At 33.6% G+C, this 22,087-nt stretch overlaps 2 protein-coding genes and 1 long non-coding RNA gene across 4 annotated transcripts in view; 2 read left to right on the forward strand and 1 right to left on the reverse strand.

The window, feature by feature from the left end:
- Positions 1–167: 167 nt before the first annotated feature.
- Positions 168–9,265, forward strand: LOC141446530 (DENN domain-containing protein 10-like). The gene is made up of 10 exons (XM_074113079.1): positions 168–362; positions 694–878; positions 979–1,075; positions 1,331–1,459; positions 2,213–2,316; positions 2,398–2,496; positions 2,582–2,699; positions 2,790–2,922; positions 4,594–4,714; positions 8,339–9,265. The coding sequence occupies exons 1-10, from the start codon at positions 332–334 to the stop codon at positions 8,351–8,353; spliced, it is 1,032 nt and encodes a 343-aa protein (XP_073969180.1). The 5' UTR covers positions 168–331; the 3' UTR covers positions 8,354–9,265.
- On the reverse strand, positions 4,611–20,231 carry LOC141446533 (uncharacterized). Its single transcript, XR_012453778.1, has 3 exons — positions 19,907–20,231; positions 19,687–19,820; positions 4,611–5,088 (listed from the first exon to the last, which is right to left on the reverse strand). It is a non-coding gene; the product is annotated as an uncharacterized lncRNA (long non-coding RNA).
- LOC141446526 (ABC transporter G family member 23-like) overlaps positions 12,972–22,087 on the forward strand; it is a 78,797-nt gene continuing 69,681 nt past the window's right edge. For both annotated transcript variants that reach the window (XM_074113071.1, XM_074113072.1), the window contains exon 1: positions 12,972–13,169. The gene's annotated coding sequence lies outside the window, so the exon portion shown is untranslated. The remainder of the gene's footprint in view (positions 13,170–22,087) is intronic.

Consider the following 22,087-nt stretch of genomic DNA (forward strand, 5'->3'; position numbering starts at 1 on the left):
TTAAAATTGAACGCAATATCGTCAAAATTTGTCAATAAAAAAAACATGAAAGCTATATTAGATAAAAATGCAAATTACAGAAATAACATGCTAGTAAAATTAGGAATTATTCTTAATTTATTTTGCGGTTGTATCTTTTTCGTAATCTGAGTGACAATAAAACTATTAACCTTTTAGATTTGTAACCAAATTCTACCTTCTTCTATTTATTATGACGATAAGTTTATCAATAAATAATTATTTAAGTTTTAATTTAGTTGAGCATGAAGTAAATTGAGTTGCATTTTTGTGCCATTAGTAGATTTCAATTTTAATTAAACATACTTAGAGAATGTCAGATTTGATATCATGCAACATAATTGGTGAGTTTTAATAATTATTTTGTGTAAATCATTAATAAATCTAGTCGTTACTTACCGGGTGATACTTTAAATTTATCAGTAGCTTTCACACTTTCTTGAATTGCTGTGCTTTCATAAAAAGTATTCAATACACTGTTGGAATCTTTGAAAAGTTGATAAAAAGTTGTACTACTGTTGCTAAGTTATCAAATGAAGATAAAAGTTACCCATTTCTTACATTATTCATTTCTTAGACTAAATATAGACCTCATTATTATCAAAATTAAAGCGTAGTCATTTCACAGTCACTATTGTGAATATTAAATCCTCAACCAGTTTTCTCTCTTTCTAGAAAAAGATAAGAATGGAGGAGATTACTTATGGTCATGGACATTTCCGTATATTTTGCAAGAACAAAAAGATTTCATTGAAAAAAAATGCATATTACAAGAAATAAAAAATTATATTTATGGAAGATGGAAGAAAAAATGGTTCTACATTAACGTAATCGAGTGTGACTCTGAAAAAATGCAAGAAGTAATATAAAAATAAAAAGTATTTAATATTCAAACAAAATTAGATATTAAATAGAACAGTGTAGAAATAGTTGATTTTTAACGAACCTTTCAAATTATAGAATTCTCTCATTGGAGTAGTAATATGGACAAAAGAATTTAATCCTGACAAATATAGAACTTTAGCATCATTACTGTGTAGGACATATCACGAGTCAGGTAAATCAATTTTTGTTACATCTTAATCTCGATTTGTTAATAAAACGTATGGCTACATTCTTTTGTAAAATTGAAGCCTTGACTAGTTCTTTTTCATCTTCAGGTTCTCAAATTATACAATCCCCAAAATAAATGAGTGAATATCTATAACTCTATCCGCTCGACCTTCACTTTACTTTTGTTTTTTCTTACTTCTAAGAAAATTTCTCGCTATCAAGAAAAGGTTTTATTCTTTTTCTTTTACTCTAATTTCAGGTGATCCAACTAAAGTTTTGCAGCTGTATCTGAGTGTTTTCACTAAAGAAATCGATTCCAATGAAAATGGCTCACTTTTATTTAAAGAATATTGTTCATATAATGCCTTCAATCACTCTAATGTTAAAGGTAACATAAAAACTAAAGATTTAAGTTTTAACAGTGGAGTTAAGAATATATTTATGGTCTTGTTTGCACATTAGAGCCATGTACTGATTTCGAGGGCTGAAAAAAAAAACAACATATTGGTATAAACAGCTAGTGTTTATATCTAGCGCCTCAATTTACCAATTGGTAAAAAAAAGCTATTTGTAAAATTGAAGCATTTACCAGTTCATTTTCATCCTGAGGTTTTCAAATTATATCATTCCCAAAAAAACGAAATTATGTTGAAGTTAATTTTCCTTTTCATCAGGGCACCATGTAGGGAAGTTCGAAAAGGAAAAAGTGGTAGCCAACAGTAAGGGATAACTACTCCCTGAAACAACCCTTATCCATCCTTCCTAATTTTTCTGAAGAAAACCTTCCTAAGAGGATTCTATAATAGGTAGGGGGAATATTTCCAAACTAATCCGCTCTTGCCTCTTTAATTTCCAAATTCACCTATCCAAATATTCTTTACCTGTAACTCAAGCTCTCTCTTCTCAACGCTAGATCGCTAGATTTGTTGATGTGATCAAACCAGATCCTAAATGTTGAAGAGTTCCAGCAAAAGTATCTCTCATCTCTTTTCTGTGGACATTGTGACAAATTGTGTATTTTTTGTGAATATTTATTTGCAAGATGTATTTATATATCTTTTCATTAAGCATTACAATAAAATAATGTTAATAACAGTGCTATGTTAATATACTAATTGCTTTTAATTCTTTTTTTTTACAGAAATGATTAATATGTTTGGTTTGGAAATTATTTTAATATATAACGCATTATTATTAAAAAGAAAATTGGTAGTATATCATCACAATCTATCAACTTTATTAGAAGTAAGTGTTAAGTTTAAGAAATTTATAATTGTATTTTGCTTATTTCCATAAAAAAAACCTATTAAAATGAAAAAATTTTAGTGGTTAAAATCATTTCCATATATAATGTTACATCGAAAATTTGATGACGTATTCTTTCCATGGATTGAACTAACTGACGAGGAAATACAAGAATTAACTGTAAGCAATCCATTTATTGTGAGAAATGTTTGAAGTAAAAGCAAAATCAGAGGCAAACTTTTATAATTAAGTATTCAAATTTTAGTCTTGCTCAAATTACATCGCCGGATGTTGTGATAATTCAGTATTTTCAAGACCAGAACTATATGATGTACTCGTAAATTTGCCAGCGAAAGAAATTACAGTCCCTCAACAGTCTAAAGGTAAACTAATATAATACTCAACAGTTTACTTTGTTTTGTCTTTCTTTTTGGACAAAATATAATCTACAGTTTCTTATTAACCGTTCACAGATAGACTTCCAATGACAAAAGTTCATAAAGAGATAGCTTTATATATGGAACAATTAGGAAAAAGTGATTCTAACGAAGAAAAGGTTGTTAAAGCCATTTCAGAAAAAACTGAGGAGATAATCTTACGATTGAAGTAAGAACAATTAATTTTTTGTAATTACCTGCTTTCATGTTTAGAATAGATTCGAATAGTGAATATTGGACAATGAAGAATGGTTGTTATGAGATCTGTTGATCTGTCCAGGATAGTACGAAAAATATGGGCGCAAATTAAAGTTAACTAAATAATAAAGTTATTATTAAAGAATTAGTGAACTACGTGAAATTAGAATGTATTTATCTTCAGTAAACAATGAAGTACGTCGAAGATTGAAAAAGTGTATCCACTTTAATTGCTTGATGTCTGTGCCTCTAAGAATTCAGATTAAAAGACTTTAATAAGAATAGTATCTCTATGGAGGAGTTAATATCCTGTCAGAATGGAGAGGGTGGTTATCAATTGTTATTCTGTTTTTTTGATAGATGCTTGGAAATATAGTCTGGTTTTGGAATTATTATAATAATAAAGGATTTATCTATCTATCTAGTGAAGAATGATAAATTAGAATGAATTTATTTTCAAGAAGTAGTGAAATTACGTTAACTGCTTTCGTTGTACCAATTTCGGATCGGAATTACCAAGGATATCTTAATTTCAGAAAAATAGAGGTCTCGAATATGAAGGAAGCAGGACTTTTTTTTTTGTAAGAATTTTGGTGTTTCTGAAAGAATAACAAATGACCTACTCTAGGGAAGGGATTAGCCATGCGGTTAGCGAACAGGACTCCCACGCAGAGGTCCCGGGTACGAAAACCAGCTGCTGACCCTTAGATTTTCTCTTCCTAGGGAGCTTCTTACAGACAACACTGTCCGGTGATGGATAGTGTTGTCTGTAACGAGAGAGCAGTGCACTGAAAAATGCTCCGGGCGCCAATAACCTTAGATGTTGACGCGCCTTAAATCATTAAAAAAAATGACCTACTCTTATCCTGGAAAGATTCGACCCTTATACTTGGTACTTTTACCTACTAGCTGATTGTCGTGTTCAATTAATTGGGGATATTGGGTACCCAACCAAGGCAAGCTTTAGCTCACCACAAAACACATATACAATTATTCAGTTTATAGTGACTAAACGTTTACTAGCAATTCTCTGAAAGGAGACTCTGCATTTCCAGATTTTAATATTTAATAAAAAAAAAAAAAGTAGCGCATATCAACTACTGATTTTGCAAGCAGTGTTCCATAAATGTAAGAGAAATGTCATCACACAAGATGTCGTACACATTGGAAACTAGGTGTACCTGATTAGATCTATAAATTTTCTTTTTATTAAACTTTTTTCTAGTGAAAATTCGGCTACCGCGGTTAACTTGTGGAAAAGGAGCATTAAAGGGAAAAGGGAGGTTAGTAGCATTGAGTTTAAAGAAAATTCTAAAACTGGAAGGAAATACTTTTTTTACTCGAAAACTTGCACGAAAATGGCTCCAAGGCTATTCTGTAAACCTGTATATATGTATAGATTTATAACACTTTTCTTGTATCTTTTTTCCCCCCAAGAGAAATTCATTTTAGAGCAGTTCTCGGGAGGGGGGGCCGTTGTTGTAGCCCCCCCTTTGAGGTTACATTTTTAATGTAATGTACAGTTACAAAGTGTATAATATTTCCAAAAAATTAAATATGATTCTAATATTTGAAGTTTGAAGCAAAATCTCGTGAATAGTATAAGAGAAATTTTATTTATTAATTTATTTCTATTTAACAGGTCATTTGCTAGATTAGAAGATGGAAATTTAAAACTCTCATTAACAACATTGAAACAAAATGACATTTCACCAGCAATGGAAAATTTTCTAATCCAGTTAGCTTCTTCCGAAAGTATACAGGTAACTGGTGATTAAATTCTTATTTTTAATAATTATTTTCATTCCATTAAACAAATTGTATAAAAGACAGAATTTAAAGATGTTATTATTATTGAAATTGCATTTTTGTAAGAAAAAAACAATTTCGTCCAAAAGCTTCCCTTGGAAAATATCGTATTTTTAAAGAATTTACCTTCATAATAAACCTTAAAGGTATGATTTTTATTTAATAATAAGATTTAAAAACAAAAAATATAAATGCTCAATTTTTGGGGATATTTTTTATTGGTAAAAAAAATGAAAAGAAAAAGTAGCTGTTAAACCTGCCTTTTGATTGTGTCTTCCTTATTTTCTACATTATGTTCCAGTTCCTCTTCCAGTATTTTTTCTGATTCCTTAGAAAGAAAGATGTTATTAAGATGTTAAAAGGTTTAAAAGATGTTAATTTTGTTTTTGTTTTGAATCTTAATTAACTGTAAAGATCTAAAGTTTGAGATAACATATCAATAGCTATTATTAGCACTTGTTGTTTGGCAGATTCGATATTTCTTAATGTATTATTAAAATAGTTAAATATTTTTTCTTGAAGCTGTTTGATTTTTAATCCTGTTAAAAACTGTTTTCAATGTTTTGTTGTATTGTTCTGTTAATAAAAATATTTCTATTTTTTAAAAATAAATTTATTTAACTGTAAGGTATTAAAAAACAAATTATATTTCTTAAGATTGTAAATTAATCTTTATAATATGTTTAAGTAAAATAAAATTTGTGGCTACAATGTATAAAAACTACCTTATGAGAATTTAGATATTTCTAAAAAAATTTAAATAAAAAGGTTTAAAGCAGTCTTTTAGATTTGTTTGATCCTTAGATTATCCTTTTTGAAATTATAAATAAATTGTAATTATTTTTCTTTTAAGTTTCCTTTCTTTATAATACGAGGGTCGTTTGAAAAGTCCGTGCAAAGGCAGAGAGATAGCACCACTGGCGCGTATCGAGGTTATGTTTAGTTAGTAGCATCTCTTGGAAGAACACACACCAAGTTTCAGCCAGATCGGTCTATTTCTTTGTGTTTGGCATTCGTTTGAATCGAGGAAGTCGAGTGATTTTCAAAAAATGGACGAAAATGAATTTCGTGTGTTGATTAAACACTACTTTATGAAAGGCAAAACGCCTCAGGAGACTAAAGAGAAGCTTGATAAACATTATGGTGACTCTGCACCTTCGATTAGAACAGTTTATAAGTGGTTTCAAAATTTTCGGAGTGGCCATATGGGCACAAGTGACGCTGAACGTTCTGGACGCCCTGTTGAGGTTACTACTCCAGAAATCATTGATAAAATCCGTGATATGGTGATGGATGACAGAAGAGTGAAAGTGCGTGAGATTGCTAGTGCTGTGGGCATCTCGAATGAACGGGTACATAATATTTTGCATCAACATTTAGACATGACAAAGCTATCCGCAAGATGGGTGCCGCGATTGCTCACGCTTGACCAAAAACGAAATCGTGTGAAGTGTTGCAAGGACGGTTTGCAGCTGTTCCAGAAGAATCCGCAGGACTTTAAGCGTCGTTTCGTCACTGTGGATGAAACATGGATACATCACTACACTCCTGAGACCAAAGAACAATCTAAACAATGGGTTACCAAGGGGGAATCTGCGCCAAAAAAAAAGGCGAAGACCGTTCCTTCGGCCGGAAAGATTATGGCGACTGTCTTTTGGGATTCGCAAGGAATAATCCTCATCGACTATCTGGAAAAGGGTAAAACTATTACAGGTGCATATTATTCATCGTTATTGGACCGTTTGAAAACCGAGCTGCAAGAAAAACGCCCACGATTGGCCCACAAAAAAGTTCTTTTCCATCACGACAACGCACCAGCTCACACCTCAGCAGTTGTGGTCGCAAAATTAATGGAAATAGGGTTCCAACTCGTTTCACATCCCCCCTATTCTCCAGACTTGGCTCCCTCGGACTATTATTTGTTCCCCAATATGAAGAAATGGCTGGCGGGAAAAAGATTTTATTCAAACGAGGAGGTGATTGCAGAAACGAATGGCTATTTTTCAGACTTGGACAAATCCTATTATTCGGAAGGGATCAACAAACTAGAGCAGCGTTGGACGAAGTGTATAAGCCTAAAAGGAGACTATGTTGAAAAATAAAAAAGGTTTACCCCCAAAAATTTAGTAGTTTTTATTTTTGCACGGACTTTTCAAACGACCCTCGTACATACAATCGGCAAATCTGATGATACTACATCGAAGTCATGTTCAACATGAAAGAGTAATTATCCAATTGATGGAATCACTTTTATAATTTGGCAACTGTCATTTGAGGAGGTCTGGTAGCCACTGGCGCTTCTTCAGCTGATATCTAGAATTTCCTAGGATTTGAGTGGAGTTTAGCTGTATAAGAGCATTTTTGTGTGAAGATAAGTAATTTATGGAAATGTTTTTTTTTTAACGAGAAAGCATGATGAAGTCTTTTTCGTAGGGAATTTTCAGGGTTGGCATAGTGTGTTCAATTTTGTTACATACTCGTGTATGTACTTGGGTGAATTTCCGTAGCATTTTGGAGTGTAAAGACCAACGGATTCTTTTGGGATTGGGGCGCTTGTTTAAACTGCTACAGCTCAATTCTGTAAGACTTAGATTTCGTATTACAATCTTGTACATCCAGTATTTTGTTTGAATCATTACTTTAGATAGTCTGCCCAGTAGTCTTAAAGAGAAGTTTAGAAAAGCCCGTTTCTTTCTGATCATGATTCAATCCAGGCTAGAAGAGAGATTCATTCTGAATAAGATGGAGACTGGAGCAACTGAAAGATAACTTAGTTTCTCTGATTTCTGCGCTATTAGTCCCCTAATATTACATTTAGATAGCTTTTAATAATTAAGAAAGTAAATACTGCAACGTTAGCCTTGAACAGTGTGGAACTTAGCGCATTCTACTGTAGGTTTAGGAAATCATTGATCAGTTTTGAATCAAAATTAGGGAAATATTTTTCTGCTTTCAAACTAATTTTTAACAGTACATTTAACGTACAACTCAATTGATGATTTTAAATTAAATAATTTAAATGTGCTGAGGAGTAAAAACATATTATTTAGACACAAATCAATTGTATTTTCACACACACATCTTTCAGTAAATGACCATGTTGGAGCAGTTACTTTTATTAAACAATTTAGTAGGTTAATTCTGTGGCTTGGTGCAAGAAGTGCCAATGTCAGATTTTGGTAAAAATGAATAAAAAATCTGTTTGATACATTAACCATCCAAATTTTTCTTGCAAGGAGTGCCGAAGTCAATTTCAAAGTAGTAACTGAGTTACTAAAACTTACCAGTGCCAATGTCAAAATTTAGCATCAATATTTCCCCCCCTCCTCACCAGGTAAACCAAAGAGGACGTACACTGGTAATCCTTTTTTTGACATTGGCACTTCTTGCACCAAGCCACAGAATTAAACATGTTACATTAGATAAAATAGCACTTTTAAAATGTGTATAAAACGTTTTGGCATTTGAAATTATAGTGGCTAAACTATCTAATAGATAGTATCTATATTTTACATAAATATAACTGAAGAGATTTGGCTCAGGATGGTAGAATAATTTAAGTACTTTTTTATTTCTAGACAATTGTGATATGAATATAAGTGCAGAAAATCAGGAATTTATGGAGAAATATATATTAGAGGGCAGCCCAGTTTTCTCAGTGTCATTTGTATGAAGTTTCCAAACATTGGTGCGGACAATCCATCCGTAAGGACATGAAAACCGGGACCTCAACACGTAAACTGTAGGGCTGCCAATCTCAGCTTAATCTGAAGTGTAACTTTATTCTTCGGTTTTTCCGAGGTGTTTCCGTTAAAACTGAATCAGGAAAATTCTCTCACAGCAATAAGAGAAAGTTTAAATTTATCTTATAACAATTTGTAAGATTTAAATCATTGTAGAAGATAAATTATTTTATTACCAATTTGAGAAAGGAAAATAAAATAATCTTCGCATAAACTAATGTAACATATAGTTTTGGAATCTTCACACGTACACTGTATAAATGTTCTACACGAAGACATTAAAAATACAAGAGTTGGACATTTGTTGAATGACAAGGACGCTTGAGAAATAAAAATAGATTAAGAGTGTAGTCTATGAATAAGATCGACAAAGCAGTGAGAAGATCTGAATCCAAGATTTACTGATAACATTGTCAAGTGTCAAGGTGTAACAAATTATTGTTTCTATAAAATAATTCTGAAAAGAATATAGACAGTAGACCAAGGTGCCGTGCTCTGAAATATATACATTTTTTCCGGATAAATATTGTGAATAAGAAAGGTTATTTCTTTTGTTTTTTGTGTATTCTTCAGCTAATGAGTACTGTTTACTAAGAACCTGGTCCATCTTCTTCTACCACGGCAATCCTTCTCCATTTTCTTATTCCTAAAGTTCTCAAAGCTGATTCCATCCCATGCTGTCATCTGAGTATTTTCCAGCCCCTCCAGGGTGACCATTCAACACTTCAAGATGATGTAACTTGATGCTGGGATGAGTAGATATTGACCAAAGTGTACGGACAGAGGCTGAAATTAATTTAATACAGATTTTTGCGCTTCCGAGGACGAACCAAGGGCTAGAGGTTATGATGTATCCAATGCCAGGTCAAACTATTTGACCCAAGGGAGCTTTGCACGGACACCCGAGTAAGGTCTCGACACCACTTTCCCAAATCTCCAAACAACTTTTTTTCAAATTACTTTCAAGATGTTTTGTTTTTTTTTTACTTGGTATAGTGGAAACAACAGGTAACAAGCTATAATTTATTTATATTGATTTCATTGCATTGTTTGTTAATATCAATAATTGATACGCCATTAATTGTGAACTTGAAATTGATATTTCAAGGTTTAAATATGTGTTATTTTATTTAATGAATTAATTATTATTATTATTATTTTAAATGTTTTAAGGTGGATATTCCCCTTCTCGCCACATTTCGTTGTATAACAACAGTAACTTGTACTTAACAGCTAAAGGCGCGTCCTCATCTAAAGTATTGGGAGCTTCTTTCAGTGCAGTGGCCGGCCTCCGGACAGTGTTCTCTCGTTACTGACTGCAGTAACTTGTACTTAACAGCTAAAGGCGCGTCCTCATCTAAAGTATTGGGAGCTTCTTTCAGTGCAGTGGCCGGCCTCCGGACGGTGTTCTCTCGTTACTGACTGCAGTAACTTGTACTTAACAGCTAAAGGCGCGTCCTCATCTAAAGTATTGGGAGCTTCTTTCAGTGCAGTGGCCGGCCTCCGGACAGTGTTCTCTCGTTACTGACTGCAGTAACTTGTACTTAACAGCTAAAGGCGCGTCCTCATCTAAAGTATTGGGAGCTTCTTTCAGTGCAGTGGCCGGCCTCCGGACGGTGTTCTCTCGTTACTGACTGCAGTAACTTGTACTTAACAGCTAAAGGCGCGTCCTCATCTAAAGTATTGGGAGCTTCTTTCAGTGCAGTGGCCGGCCTCCGGACAGTGTTCTCTCGTTACTGACTGCAGTAACTTGTACTTAACAGCTAAAGGCGCGTCCGCAACTAAGGTTATTGGGAGCTTCTTTCAGTGCAGTGGCCGGCCTCCGGACAGTGTTCTCTCGTCACAGTCAAACACAGTCCATCACCAGACAGTGAGCTGTAAGAAGCTTCTAGGAAGAGAAAATCTAAGGTCTAGCAGCAGCTTGTTTCGAACCCGGGATCTCCGCGTCGGAATCCAAAAATCCCTTCCCTGCATAATTTGATTATTTCTAGTTTCTTTACTGCTGATGAGAGTAAGTTTGCTTTTCTCCCAGATTTTTGAAATAGAATTTAGTGTGTAAGGAAATACTTCTTGGGTTTCCTGTTTGAAATGGCTAATGTTACAGGGAAAAGTTCAAAGATGTTCCCTCTATTGCACACTGCGATAGATTTTCAAAACCATTCCATTACTTTGGACCAAATAAAGTGGAGTTGAAAACCACTATTTGGACTTGTGAGGTTACAAAATGGATCCTTCCGGTTTTTGTAGATCAAATATTGTAAATACCACAATAATTAAAAATTTTTGCTGATAGTTTCAATCAACGGATAATGCGCTTTTCAAGTTCTTTTTTTTTTAAACCACCCATAACATCGGCGAGGGTTAATTTCTAGTGACTCCACGATCCGCAGATCTGTTCGAAGTGGGTCTAAGTGAACTATTAAAAACAGAATCGTTCGAAATTGTTGAAATTCTGATATTGTCCCAATTTCAGGGGGAAAAAAAGGGAAGATAATATTTGTGTTGGCTCCTCTTTTATTTGCACAAAACTCAGCAGGCTCTGTAATTGAAGGCGAGGACATGAGATCCCGCTCCAGGCTGGCACCAGTGGGAAATATTAAATATTTATAATTTATCATAAATGGTAATAAAAATAAAAATATTTTTAAACGTTTTGGAAAAAAGGAAACAAAGATGGGAAAGGAGAAAAATCTTTAAAAGCGAGAATAATCATAACAAACATAACGTAATTAAATGTCTAATAATAAAATAATGCAAAAGGAGATGTAAACAGGAAAGAGAAGAATAACTAATACGTTGAAAATAAAACTAGGAAAAGTTAACTATTAAAATCAATTTTTTTTTTAATCTTTTTATTTTGAAATTCACACCTGCAACAAGATGGTTGCAACAAGCAAATGTGGTACATTATAAAAAAATATCACGTGAAAATATACGATTGGAGAAGGCACCCTGCAGTGTCACTCCATTATCTTGGAAATATGTATGCTCTTAAGTATGACAGTAGATCGTGAGGCCATCTTCTCTTCAATCTTCTTGGAGGATCACCTGATAATTGCCGGAAGAAGATAGATTTTTTCGATTAGAGGGTTAGGATGAGCTGCTAGAGGAATGAAGAAATTTGAGGAAACGAGTTTTAGTAAGATCTTTATTTAATGAAAGAGATTTTGAGGTCATTACGGATGGTGAGGTTAGATACCATTGAACGGAGTGTTAAGAAGAAGAAGAAGAAGTTGAGAAGTAGAAAATAAAATTTATCCGCCCTAATTCAAAACTGCAATTACATTTCGAAGTTCCAGCAACTTTTATTTTTGTTACAGACATTTTTTGGGGAATTTGACGAAATTTAACGGGAAATATATGGTAGGAGGGGGAGGAATGCAATTAATATTTGTTCGTGGTGCCTAGGAACGGGCTAAAAGTTTTAAACCTCCATCTCACATCTCTACATGTAGTTCGAGAGGTAGGCATACGGAAGTTATGCGCAGAATATCAGGTGAAAGAGGAAGGTGGAGTACATGGCGACAGGGTGCATGATTCCTTCTTCCAGGCAATTTCCTAAGACCAATCCAAGGCATTTAATGAGTCGAAAGCCCACAATCCAAGGCATTTAATGAGTCGAAAGCCCACAATCCAAGGCATTTAATGAGTCGAAAGCCCACAATCCAAGGCATTTAATGAGTCGAAAGCCCACAATCCAAGGCATTTAATGAGTCGAAATGCCCAATCCAAGGCATTTAATGAGTCGAAAGCCCACAATCCAAGGCATTTAATGAATCGAAAGCCCACAATCCAAGGCATTTAATGAGTCGAAAGCCCACAATCCAAGGCATTTAATGAGTGGAAAGCCCAATCCAAGGCATTTAATGAGTTGAAAAAAAAGAACCTCCTTTTGGACTAAGAGTAAGCTTTTCCTGGATGACCTTGCTAGAAAGTTTTCGTAAATATTGGGTTATGGTGAAGAAAGGCGAACAGTGGGCTGCATTCTCTTCTCGTGACTTTTCCAGATTATCTGATGATTACAGATTACAGATGTTGGTGGAAGGTATATCTTCGTAGAGGGAATTGGAAGAGGTTTTTTTTTGGCCCGGGGGAGTAGTAATCGACCGTATTCTTACCAGCCATTTCCACCTGTTGGACAGTGAAAAGTGCTACGTTCAGCCAAGTCGATTTTCCTCAGATTTCAAAATCTAATTTCAAATTTTATCCTTATTAATATTGCGAAGGTCGCAAGGCAAGTACAGCATACAAAAAAGTGCACTTTTATAGGTGCACATCCTAACCCTGAAGTGCCTCCTTAACCGAATTTTTATTTAGCACGATTACAATATTTCCTAACGTGGAGTAAAAGAAAGATTAATGTCCAAACAAAATCATGGACTGATCATTCACGAACATTACAGTTGCCCCTTCTCTCCGTTAGAGCGTGTGTGTGTATTAGGAAACCTTGCGCTATTGGCCGAGAAGAAGGGACCAAACAGTCGGCAGAACTGTTGCGCTGAATGGTCGACGGACTAGTCATTCCATAGCCTGGCTCTGACTACTGTGCGTCAGTCTGTACATAGTTTTTGTGGTCGGTAGTGAATTTCTTATCGTTTGTACCTATCCACAGATAGTAGCTACAGCTTACTTAGATACTAAAAAAATCCTCCTTCATTGTAAACAGGTACGTTTTACCTTTAATTAGCAATTGTTGTGTGCTTTAAAAAAATATTTCTATTGCTTAAGGAGCTACGAAAATAAGTATAACTACGTAAATTTAGCCGGAAAATGGAGGGAAATCTAAAGCTTGATTGGGTTAAAGAAGGAAAAGCCATGTAAAAAAAAAAGAGAAAGTAATGGCGATTTTTTTTGGCCATGCTTCTTTAGGTGTCGTGGACTGTGAAGCAGAAAAACCATGTTAAGCCGGTATAAAAATCGTAGATTCTGAGCTTTTCACGTGAGAATTTTCCTAAGTGAAACTGCCGCAGGAAGTAATTAAAGTTTTTACCGAATAAAAAAATCCATTCTGAATGTTCCCCGAGACTAGAGTACAGTAAGCTTGCCGTAGTTACCTACTTCCGTTGAGACGTTAGCTGGCTACTCCAATACACAACACTAGACCATAAGGGAGGATAGTTGTTTGGGTTTTTGTACCAATTTTTCCAATGAATGCCTGGAAGTAGCCGTTACTACGACTTGAACTTTAAGGCGCATCTATCTAAACTTACTTTTTCTTTTTCATTATGTCTTTAATTTTGAGGTTTTGCTCATAAAAAGATTTTTACTTTGAAGGCCTTCCTTGATCATCCTACATTCCCTCCTCTTTGGTGATCATGATTCGGACTCTCTTTCCCTCGCTATTCTTCTACTTTGTTCCCGGCCTTCTTTCTTGTTCCCGGCGCTGCTGTTTGCTGCTTCAACTCTAATATTTCTTCCCCAATCAAATTTCAGCCTTCAAGGCAGTTTTCTGTTTAACAACTTTTCAAATTATTGATTCTTTGTTAGTTTGCAGGTTTGAACAAGCTTTTTAACTTTAAACATGTTTTCTATTCTACTCACACGGTCACAGTAAGAAAAATGTATTGATGTCCCTGTAGATTTCCAATTCTCAGGGTACATAACCCAAAAACAACCAATTTTGTATCAAGGGCCATCATGAAGGAAGCTGGTGATTGATGAGCTATTGTACAAATTAGTCATCAATCAATTTGTAAGTGCCACTTTATCGAATCAATCAACATTCAATGAATCGATATTAACATTGTAAGTAGCATTTTATTGCATAGCCACCAGCTGCTACCAAGTTCACTGAGGTTGAAATGCCTTGTTTTTCTAAGTTAATAGATTGTTAAGAAATAGGAAATGTAAACTGCACTTTATTCTATAAAAAATTGCGACCTTCTACCGCATACCAACAACACGTGCATAGTATTCTTTATCGATTGACTATTAAATGAATAGATAGATGTTTTGCAATGCTTATACTGGGCATTTTTATCTGAGATAAATATCGGAATGAAACTTCAACAGAACAGGAGTACATTTCGCAGCATCAATGATGAAACTGAATGTACGTTTTTTTTTTCTTTTTTTATTCTAGATTTTCCAACTCAGATAAAAGTAAAATGCTTGAAAAATCGTAATAATATTGAAAAATGTATAAATCATAAATTGATACTTATCCGATTAGCTCCTCGTTCTAATTACCACTAACACGCCAACAGCCGCGCGACCATCTGGACCAGAGAGAGCTTGTATCGGAAGACTGTCAATTCCGGGATAACCCGCCAGAATATTTAAATATTCTTTTCCGTTTTTGATAGTTTTTTTTTTTTATAGATAATTAAAGTTGGGAATTTCTTCATTTTTATAGTTAAATTTAATTATGGATCAGATTTATTTAATAGGTAATTAAATTATTGTTTAATTTGTGAGGCTCATCCCACCAAATATCGCACGGGGTCCAGAGGTAACGTGCCTCTTAAGAACTGCCTTAAGAATCATTTCAAATCAAAGTTATTGATCTAAACGAGCTTACCCAAGTTATCGGGAAAATTATAAAAAAAAAAAAAGAAAAGAAAAGAAAAATCAATCAGTTAACTTCCGGATAAGCATATTATTGGGTCCCGCGGTGGATGACGTACTCACGCATAGATCAATTTGTAAGAAACACTTTTCCGGATTCAAGGGATATCAAAACGGATACATCCGGTGGGGACTTAAAATTGAAAACAAACTAAGAGAAAATGAAAAAAATAAGAAAAACTGAAAAATAAAATTAACTATAAAAATATTCCATAAATATGTGACCAAATGGAATAACCAATGACGTAGCACATTTTCTGGTCTAAACATGTTTGGAAATACGTTGTTATTGTATAGTTAAGGCAACCTATTTTTAGGCATTATTGCAACAAAAAAAAAAGAAGAAAACTGAAAAATTCTTGAAATTATTCTTAAACTTTCTCTGAAAGATAATATTTCCCTAACTATTAAATTAATTATCTCAAAATTATGATTATTTTATAACTCTAATAACAGTATTGGCACTCTAGAAGGCCTAAACTAACTAATTACCCCCTCTTCTAGTAGTGCCCTTAATTAAGTTCTACTGGAACATCTTTTAAATAAAAGATATAGATCTAGAAACTAGCACACACGAAAAAATCTTCAGAAATGAAAAATTCATTCCATAAAATAGTCATTTCCTGTTGACTAATTTAGTCTATAAGCTTATTTTGGCTTCCTCTAGCACTTAACCAAAAATGTCAAATTTCAGCGTCCTTAAATGTTACGATAAATACGGATGATAGAGAAGACCCCGCAAAGACCAATCTTCAAGAAAATCGCCTTTTAAGGTTCATTTCCGGTGAGAACAAAAAATTGAAAAATCTTTTCGCTTACCAGTACCTCCCACTGATTGCTTGGAGTAATTGTAATTGATTACAATTTCCGGAAAAGAAAAAAAATGCACGTTTATTTTTCAGAAGCTTTAAAATAAGGGAAAATTTCGGTTACCTTAATTTTTCACGAGAGGATTTCAATTAGTTCCTTTTACTGTAGACTTAGTAGTAGTAGTAATTACTATTTTTTAAGGCGGGGCTTAACGTCCAACTACCAATTAGGTGTCGTGGACGGAGGCAAATAACGAACATACTTTACTGTAAATCTCTTTTTATTAACCATTAAATAAAAATTCAAGGCCTAAAGACCGGGGAATCGAACCCAGTACCACAATACACGCTAGCATTGCGGGTCTAGTACCTTAACCACTCGGCTACCGTGGCGCCTAGTTCCTTTTACTGCACTAAGAGTTTAAAACACGCATTTTTGCTAACAATAAGTCTTGTAATTACAACTTAATTAATTAACAACTAACAATTAAAGTCAATTTAATGGTAAAGGTGTACGTTAAGAGAATTAACGATATGTACGATATGATCTAATTAAAGGCTTTATTACTTCTGTAAAAACGATTGTAATTACGTAACCTTAAATTTATTTAATTAAATATCATCTGTCTTCTCTCCCTCGCTTTATATAGTGTATATACTCGTATATATAATAATGATCACGATATTGTTTACTGCATGTTTTAGGTGATTAATTGTTTCAAAACATGCAGCCTTGGTTAATTAACCAGGTAAAGTGCTAAAAAAAAATAAAATCAAAACCCATAAAGCTTGTGTATTGCTTAATTGAATCACATTTAACGGCGATTAAGTATTTATTTTTTTGTTTCAATGGCCGTAATAATTAATTTTTAATGATTATTATTTATTTATTTTTGATCATTATCATTTAAAATGGAACCCACAAAAATAAAGGTATAATATGAGGATTCAATTGAACGTATAAATAAAACGTTTTAATTTCCGTTTTTTGTTTTTTGAATCGTGAATTTATCTTTTACCGGAAACACATGTTTCCCGCAATATTTTGCATATTGAACAACTCACGATATAATTGCTCAAAAATGATGTTGCATTTCCTTAAAAATATGGGGCATATTCTTGATTATAAGATTATATATATTTATAAAATAACATGGATCAAATAGATTTCGTGTAAAAACGTTGCCAAACAAAAATGGGTAAAAACGGGCATGGGGTTTAACGTCCAACTACCAATTAGGTGTCATGGACGGAGGAGACTAGCAAACATACTTTACTATAAATTTCTCATATTAACCATTAAATAAAATCAAGGCCTAGACCAGGAGCATCGAACCCACTAAACCAACAATACATCTTAGCTTTGCGGGTCTACCTATAACCGCCTAACATACTTTACAGTAAATTTATTTTATTAACCATTAAATAAAATCCAAGGCCTAAAGACCGGGAATCGAACCCACTAAACCAACAATACATATTAGCATTGCGGGTCCAGTATCTTAACCACTCGGCTACCGTGGCGCCTTTCCCTAATAAAAAAACTTACAGTTTAAAAAGTTAAGTATAAGGGTTGATTAAACGCTAAAAGGTACCCCAATTTATACTATCCTATTCTATGTTATTTATTCATTTTTCTTTCTCAATTTGCACGGAAAAACCAATTTATTTTTCGGATTTTATGCGAACTCGGAATTACACTAACGTCATTATATTATCCAGGTTATTTAATCATACTTTTATGAATGGATAATTTGTAATAAATTTAAAAATAATAATACACGAAAGAGAACAACTAGAATGAGTCTACTTCCGGTCTACATTCGTTTTCACCTTATTCAAAAATCAACCTTGCCATTTAACGTTCCTTAATATTATACCTAGCCGACAGAAATTTAAAAACAAGAAACTTTAATTATTAAATTATACTTTATGGCAATATCCTTAGATGAATTTTTTTGGGACAAGTCAAGGGTGCGCAATTATGGGAACGACGTATACGTTTGTGCGTACGTATAGATTTTGTGTAGGCGAGAGCGAATCCTTCATTCTTAGTGCAATGCTCAAGTTTTGATTTTCAAATTTAATATTTGGCCAATTAAATTTAGTTAATATCCTTGTAATAAGCAGTTATTTGGCTCCAGAGTAGGGACTACTTCCCTTTTAAGGAATAAGGAACTTCTTAATAATAGTTCTACCACTATCAATGTGAATCACTGGCAATCAATTCTGGATTTCTCTTACGAGAGTATCAACACGAACAGTTCAACAATTGTGGTTAGCGTACTGGATTCCCACGTTTGAGATTCCGGGTTTGTTTCTAGCTGCTCGCTTTCCTAGGAGGAGCTTCTTACAGCTCACTCTCTGGGACAGTGTTGTCTCTAAAGAGAGGCCGGTAGTGCTCTGAGAAAAAACATGCGCTGGAATTAACTAGACATAGATGTACGCTTCTCTGGGAACAATACAAAACCCCAGAGAGAATATTTAGACATTCTCTATCGTAAGCAGCAAAAACCTCGGGGCCTCCCCCCGGGTAAGTCGCTGGAAGCTAGCGTACGCGCAAATAACCTTCAGATGTCGTTGTTAACTTAACAACAACAACAAAATCAACTCGCTACACAATGTACAGAACTCAATGAACAAGCAGATTTCCCTAAAAAACGTACAGGACTCTACCAAGATAGTTAAACTGGCTACAAGATGCACAGTAGCCAAAGTTGCAGCTGCAGAACTGCAGTTAAAAAAAAGAGGGTCAATTTGGGAAGGAAATGAGATAAGTTTTTATGGAAATCAAACTGCAATTCATTATATTTAACTGCAATATTTCCTCTTGCTAAGTACAGAAAAATAAAGACAATAAAAATGCAAAACTATTATTGCTTACTCATCAAGTCATCACATAAAAACGAAATTATTTTTTAAAAAATAAATAAACGAGCTATTAAATGAATTACAATAATTGCATTGGTTGTATGAGAATTAATAAAAATAAATTTTAATTCGATTTGACATATATATAGAATAATTTCATTTAACCAGAAATAACCAGTAGAGTGATTGAAAACATTTTATAACAGGAAAATCATCTAAAAGACGAATGAAACTGTTGATGCCTAACAACAGCTAATGGACGTCGCGATTAGATGTTCACTTAATTACAACTTTTAAGAAATAAAGCTAAATGCAAATTTATAGTTCTTTATCTCTTTCTGTCATAAGTACGAGATGTTAGTCACGATTGGGCAGATTTTGGATTTTCACTTTTTACCGGAAGTATTCGTAAGTAAACAAAATCCAAAGAGAGAGAAACGAGGATATTTTATTCTACAGACAACTTAAGGAGCACAATACAGGGTTTCCTGTAAGTCTCTGGATGGATAGCTTAAGGAATGGAGGAGGTTCTTGAGTGAAAAGAAAACCCAGAAAAAAAAGAAAAGAATAGGATTGAAGGGAGGAAATAAAGATGCAAGTATTTCCGTTTAAACAGTCACGGATTATCGACAAACTTGTGGTCACCTTCTTTACGTTTCTAACCTTGTATTAGTAAAATGCCTTTTTTTTTTGTTCTTTACACAAACTGGCCGCGTCATGATTAGACAAGGTTAACAAGTTGTTTGCGACGAGAAGGCAGTGGATACTGGGCCAGTGAGAAATAGATTCAAAACCAGGTCAGATTCTCTGAAACTGGACAGGCTTGGACAAATATTATAATAAAGAGCCCCACACTTTACATTATTTGGTTGGGGAAGCCCACGTATATAAAAATGCCGTCTATAAATTACGCTGCTAATGTAAATTGATCCTTACCTTTTTATGACTTATAATTTATACGTCTATTTAGTTCTATGATAAATATATGTAAAAGTGAAGTGCCTTCTTTTTACGACTTGTAATGTGGAGAATAGATTGAATTTGACACAGTAACTATAGACTGATTTATCCTAAAATAGAAAATTTTATGTTGTCACAACAATACAATAATTACAATTAACATCAACTATTAGAAACAAGTGGACCAAAGACTTACCTGAAATAGAAAATAGGTTTTTATAATCAAATTCTGCAATATAAAACCACTACAAAACAAGAATTACTTTTAACTTTAACAAGAATTACTTTTAACTTTCAATGCGTGTAAGACGCGTTAACCTCACTTAACCTTCCTCTTAAATATGCAACCAATTCACAAGCGCGCCAAGAAATAAAAATGGAAAAAAAGAAGGCACTGCACTTTTATATATATTTATATGCATTCGCACGTATGAATAATTTATCATTCACTATTGTTAAATATTTTACCATTATGTGTTCACTAAAATAGTTAACATTACGGTTTTTTTATTTTTTTTCATAATGCATTGTAACCTAAGAAGAGTACCTAAGTATAACCATAACTAAAAATAGAGTTACGACATTGCACAAATAGATCGACAAAACATGCCAAATAAAGTGAATCTATTTACCTGTAGTTATTGATCAGAAGATACAGCTCTCTATAGAAGATTGTTAATGGCAAAACATTAAATTGACATTAATTGATTCCTATCTTTGTTAGAAGAAGTCAATAGAATTTTTCCATAACAATTTATAACGTTTTGTTGTTTATGCTCTGTCAGAAGAGCTAGTTAGAAGAACAAGTTTACGATTGTAAAAAATATTACGTAAGTAAGAGAAACATCAAGTAATGAGAGAGCATCTTTCGACTACAATATAAACAGCATAGCGTTTAGAGTACAATTTTTATAACAACCACTTAGTGTTATGACATTTTAGAAAGTAATGACTGAATGGGTTACAGACTTGGACCATTCAAAGAACAAAAGAAGCCATCTTGGAACCAACTGTAAACATGCTTTAATGCCGTGTTCTTTAGAGTGAAGTTCTAGATGTAGATGTTCATTGAAATTTTTCGTGGCAGTTGTTACTCGTATTGGTTATTTCCATACAGAAATAAATGCTATAAATACCTTTTTAATAGTATTAAATTTCTAAGATTTCTGAGAAGGGGGCCTTAAAGATAAGGAGTTGCACACTTTCTCGGCTAGCCAGGCTGCGAAAAAAGCGTTATCATTATAAAACAACTTTATTGGTCGTTTTAGGGCATTTGAAGAAGCCTTATCCCACTGCCTTTTCTCAGCGTCCTTAATCAGATATCAATATTCAGGAAAAGCCACGACACAATCACCAAAGAAGAAGTGTACAAATTAAAAGACATTGACAAACTCGATAAATGTCGATCAGTTATCTGTTATGCTTTAACTAGAATAATATAATTATAACTGGCACATCTGGCTACAGACAGTTAGCCAGGCGGTGATCATTAGATTCTAACCAAAAACACACTTTGGAAATCCCAAATTAATCCTCCATTAGTTGGAAGATATCATCCTGTTAATTGATTGCTGTTCTGATCGATATAGCTTCCATGATTATCGCAGAATTTGGACAATATTGTGGTATTTTTAATTTTTTGAATCGTTAGGTATTATTGTTTTTTTTTTTTTGGTATTTGTGATATTTGTAGAATATTTATTGTTTGCAATGATTATATAATCAATCGATTTTGAAATACAAAATGGTCAATGATCCTCTTTTTTTGCGTGTGTATGTGGTGTGTGACATATATTTACAATTTTGGAAGCAAGAAACTTGATTGTCAAGTTACGTTTCACCTTCAAATCTTTGAAATATATTTTACAAAATTGTCCGCCATTAATTTTATTTATTAACCTTCGTTTTGTGCTTTGAAGCCTTTTTACGAGATTCAAGACAGTTAAAATCTATATTATTGTTTTAAAAATAATCGATTTAAATCGCATATACATATGTCATTTGAATTTTGTCTAACCAAGTAAGAAAAGTATTGCGACCGTGTCTGATAATCGATATCACCCGTAAAATCTGTTTTAAGATTTCCTGTGACTGGAAAAGTGTGGGTTGTGCGCTTGCGTGCACTTATATGCGCGTGAAGTCCTTGCAAACTTAAAGATCAAAATCTCTCAACCGATTTACAGATCAGAGAACCCATTTTTTTTTTAATGAGATTCTGGAAAAAAAAAGTTGCTGAAACAGTTTTTCTTTAAAATGTTTTGTACAAGTAGTACACAAAACGGTTAAAAGAAATCCTATTAAGGACATTTATGGCAGATGACGTTGGATAGACTTTTTGATTGTGATTCTCCAGGGGCATCAGTTCTTGCGACTAATC

Source organism: Rhodnius prolixus, unplaced genomic scaffold (genome assembly GCF_049639745.1).
Source record: "Rhodnius prolixus isolate KJV_2025 unplaced genomic scaffold, Rpr scaffold_7, whole genome shotgun sequence".
Taxonomy (NCBI): Eukaryota; Metazoa; Arthropoda; class Insecta; order Hemiptera; family Reduviidae; genus Rhodnius; species Rhodnius prolixus.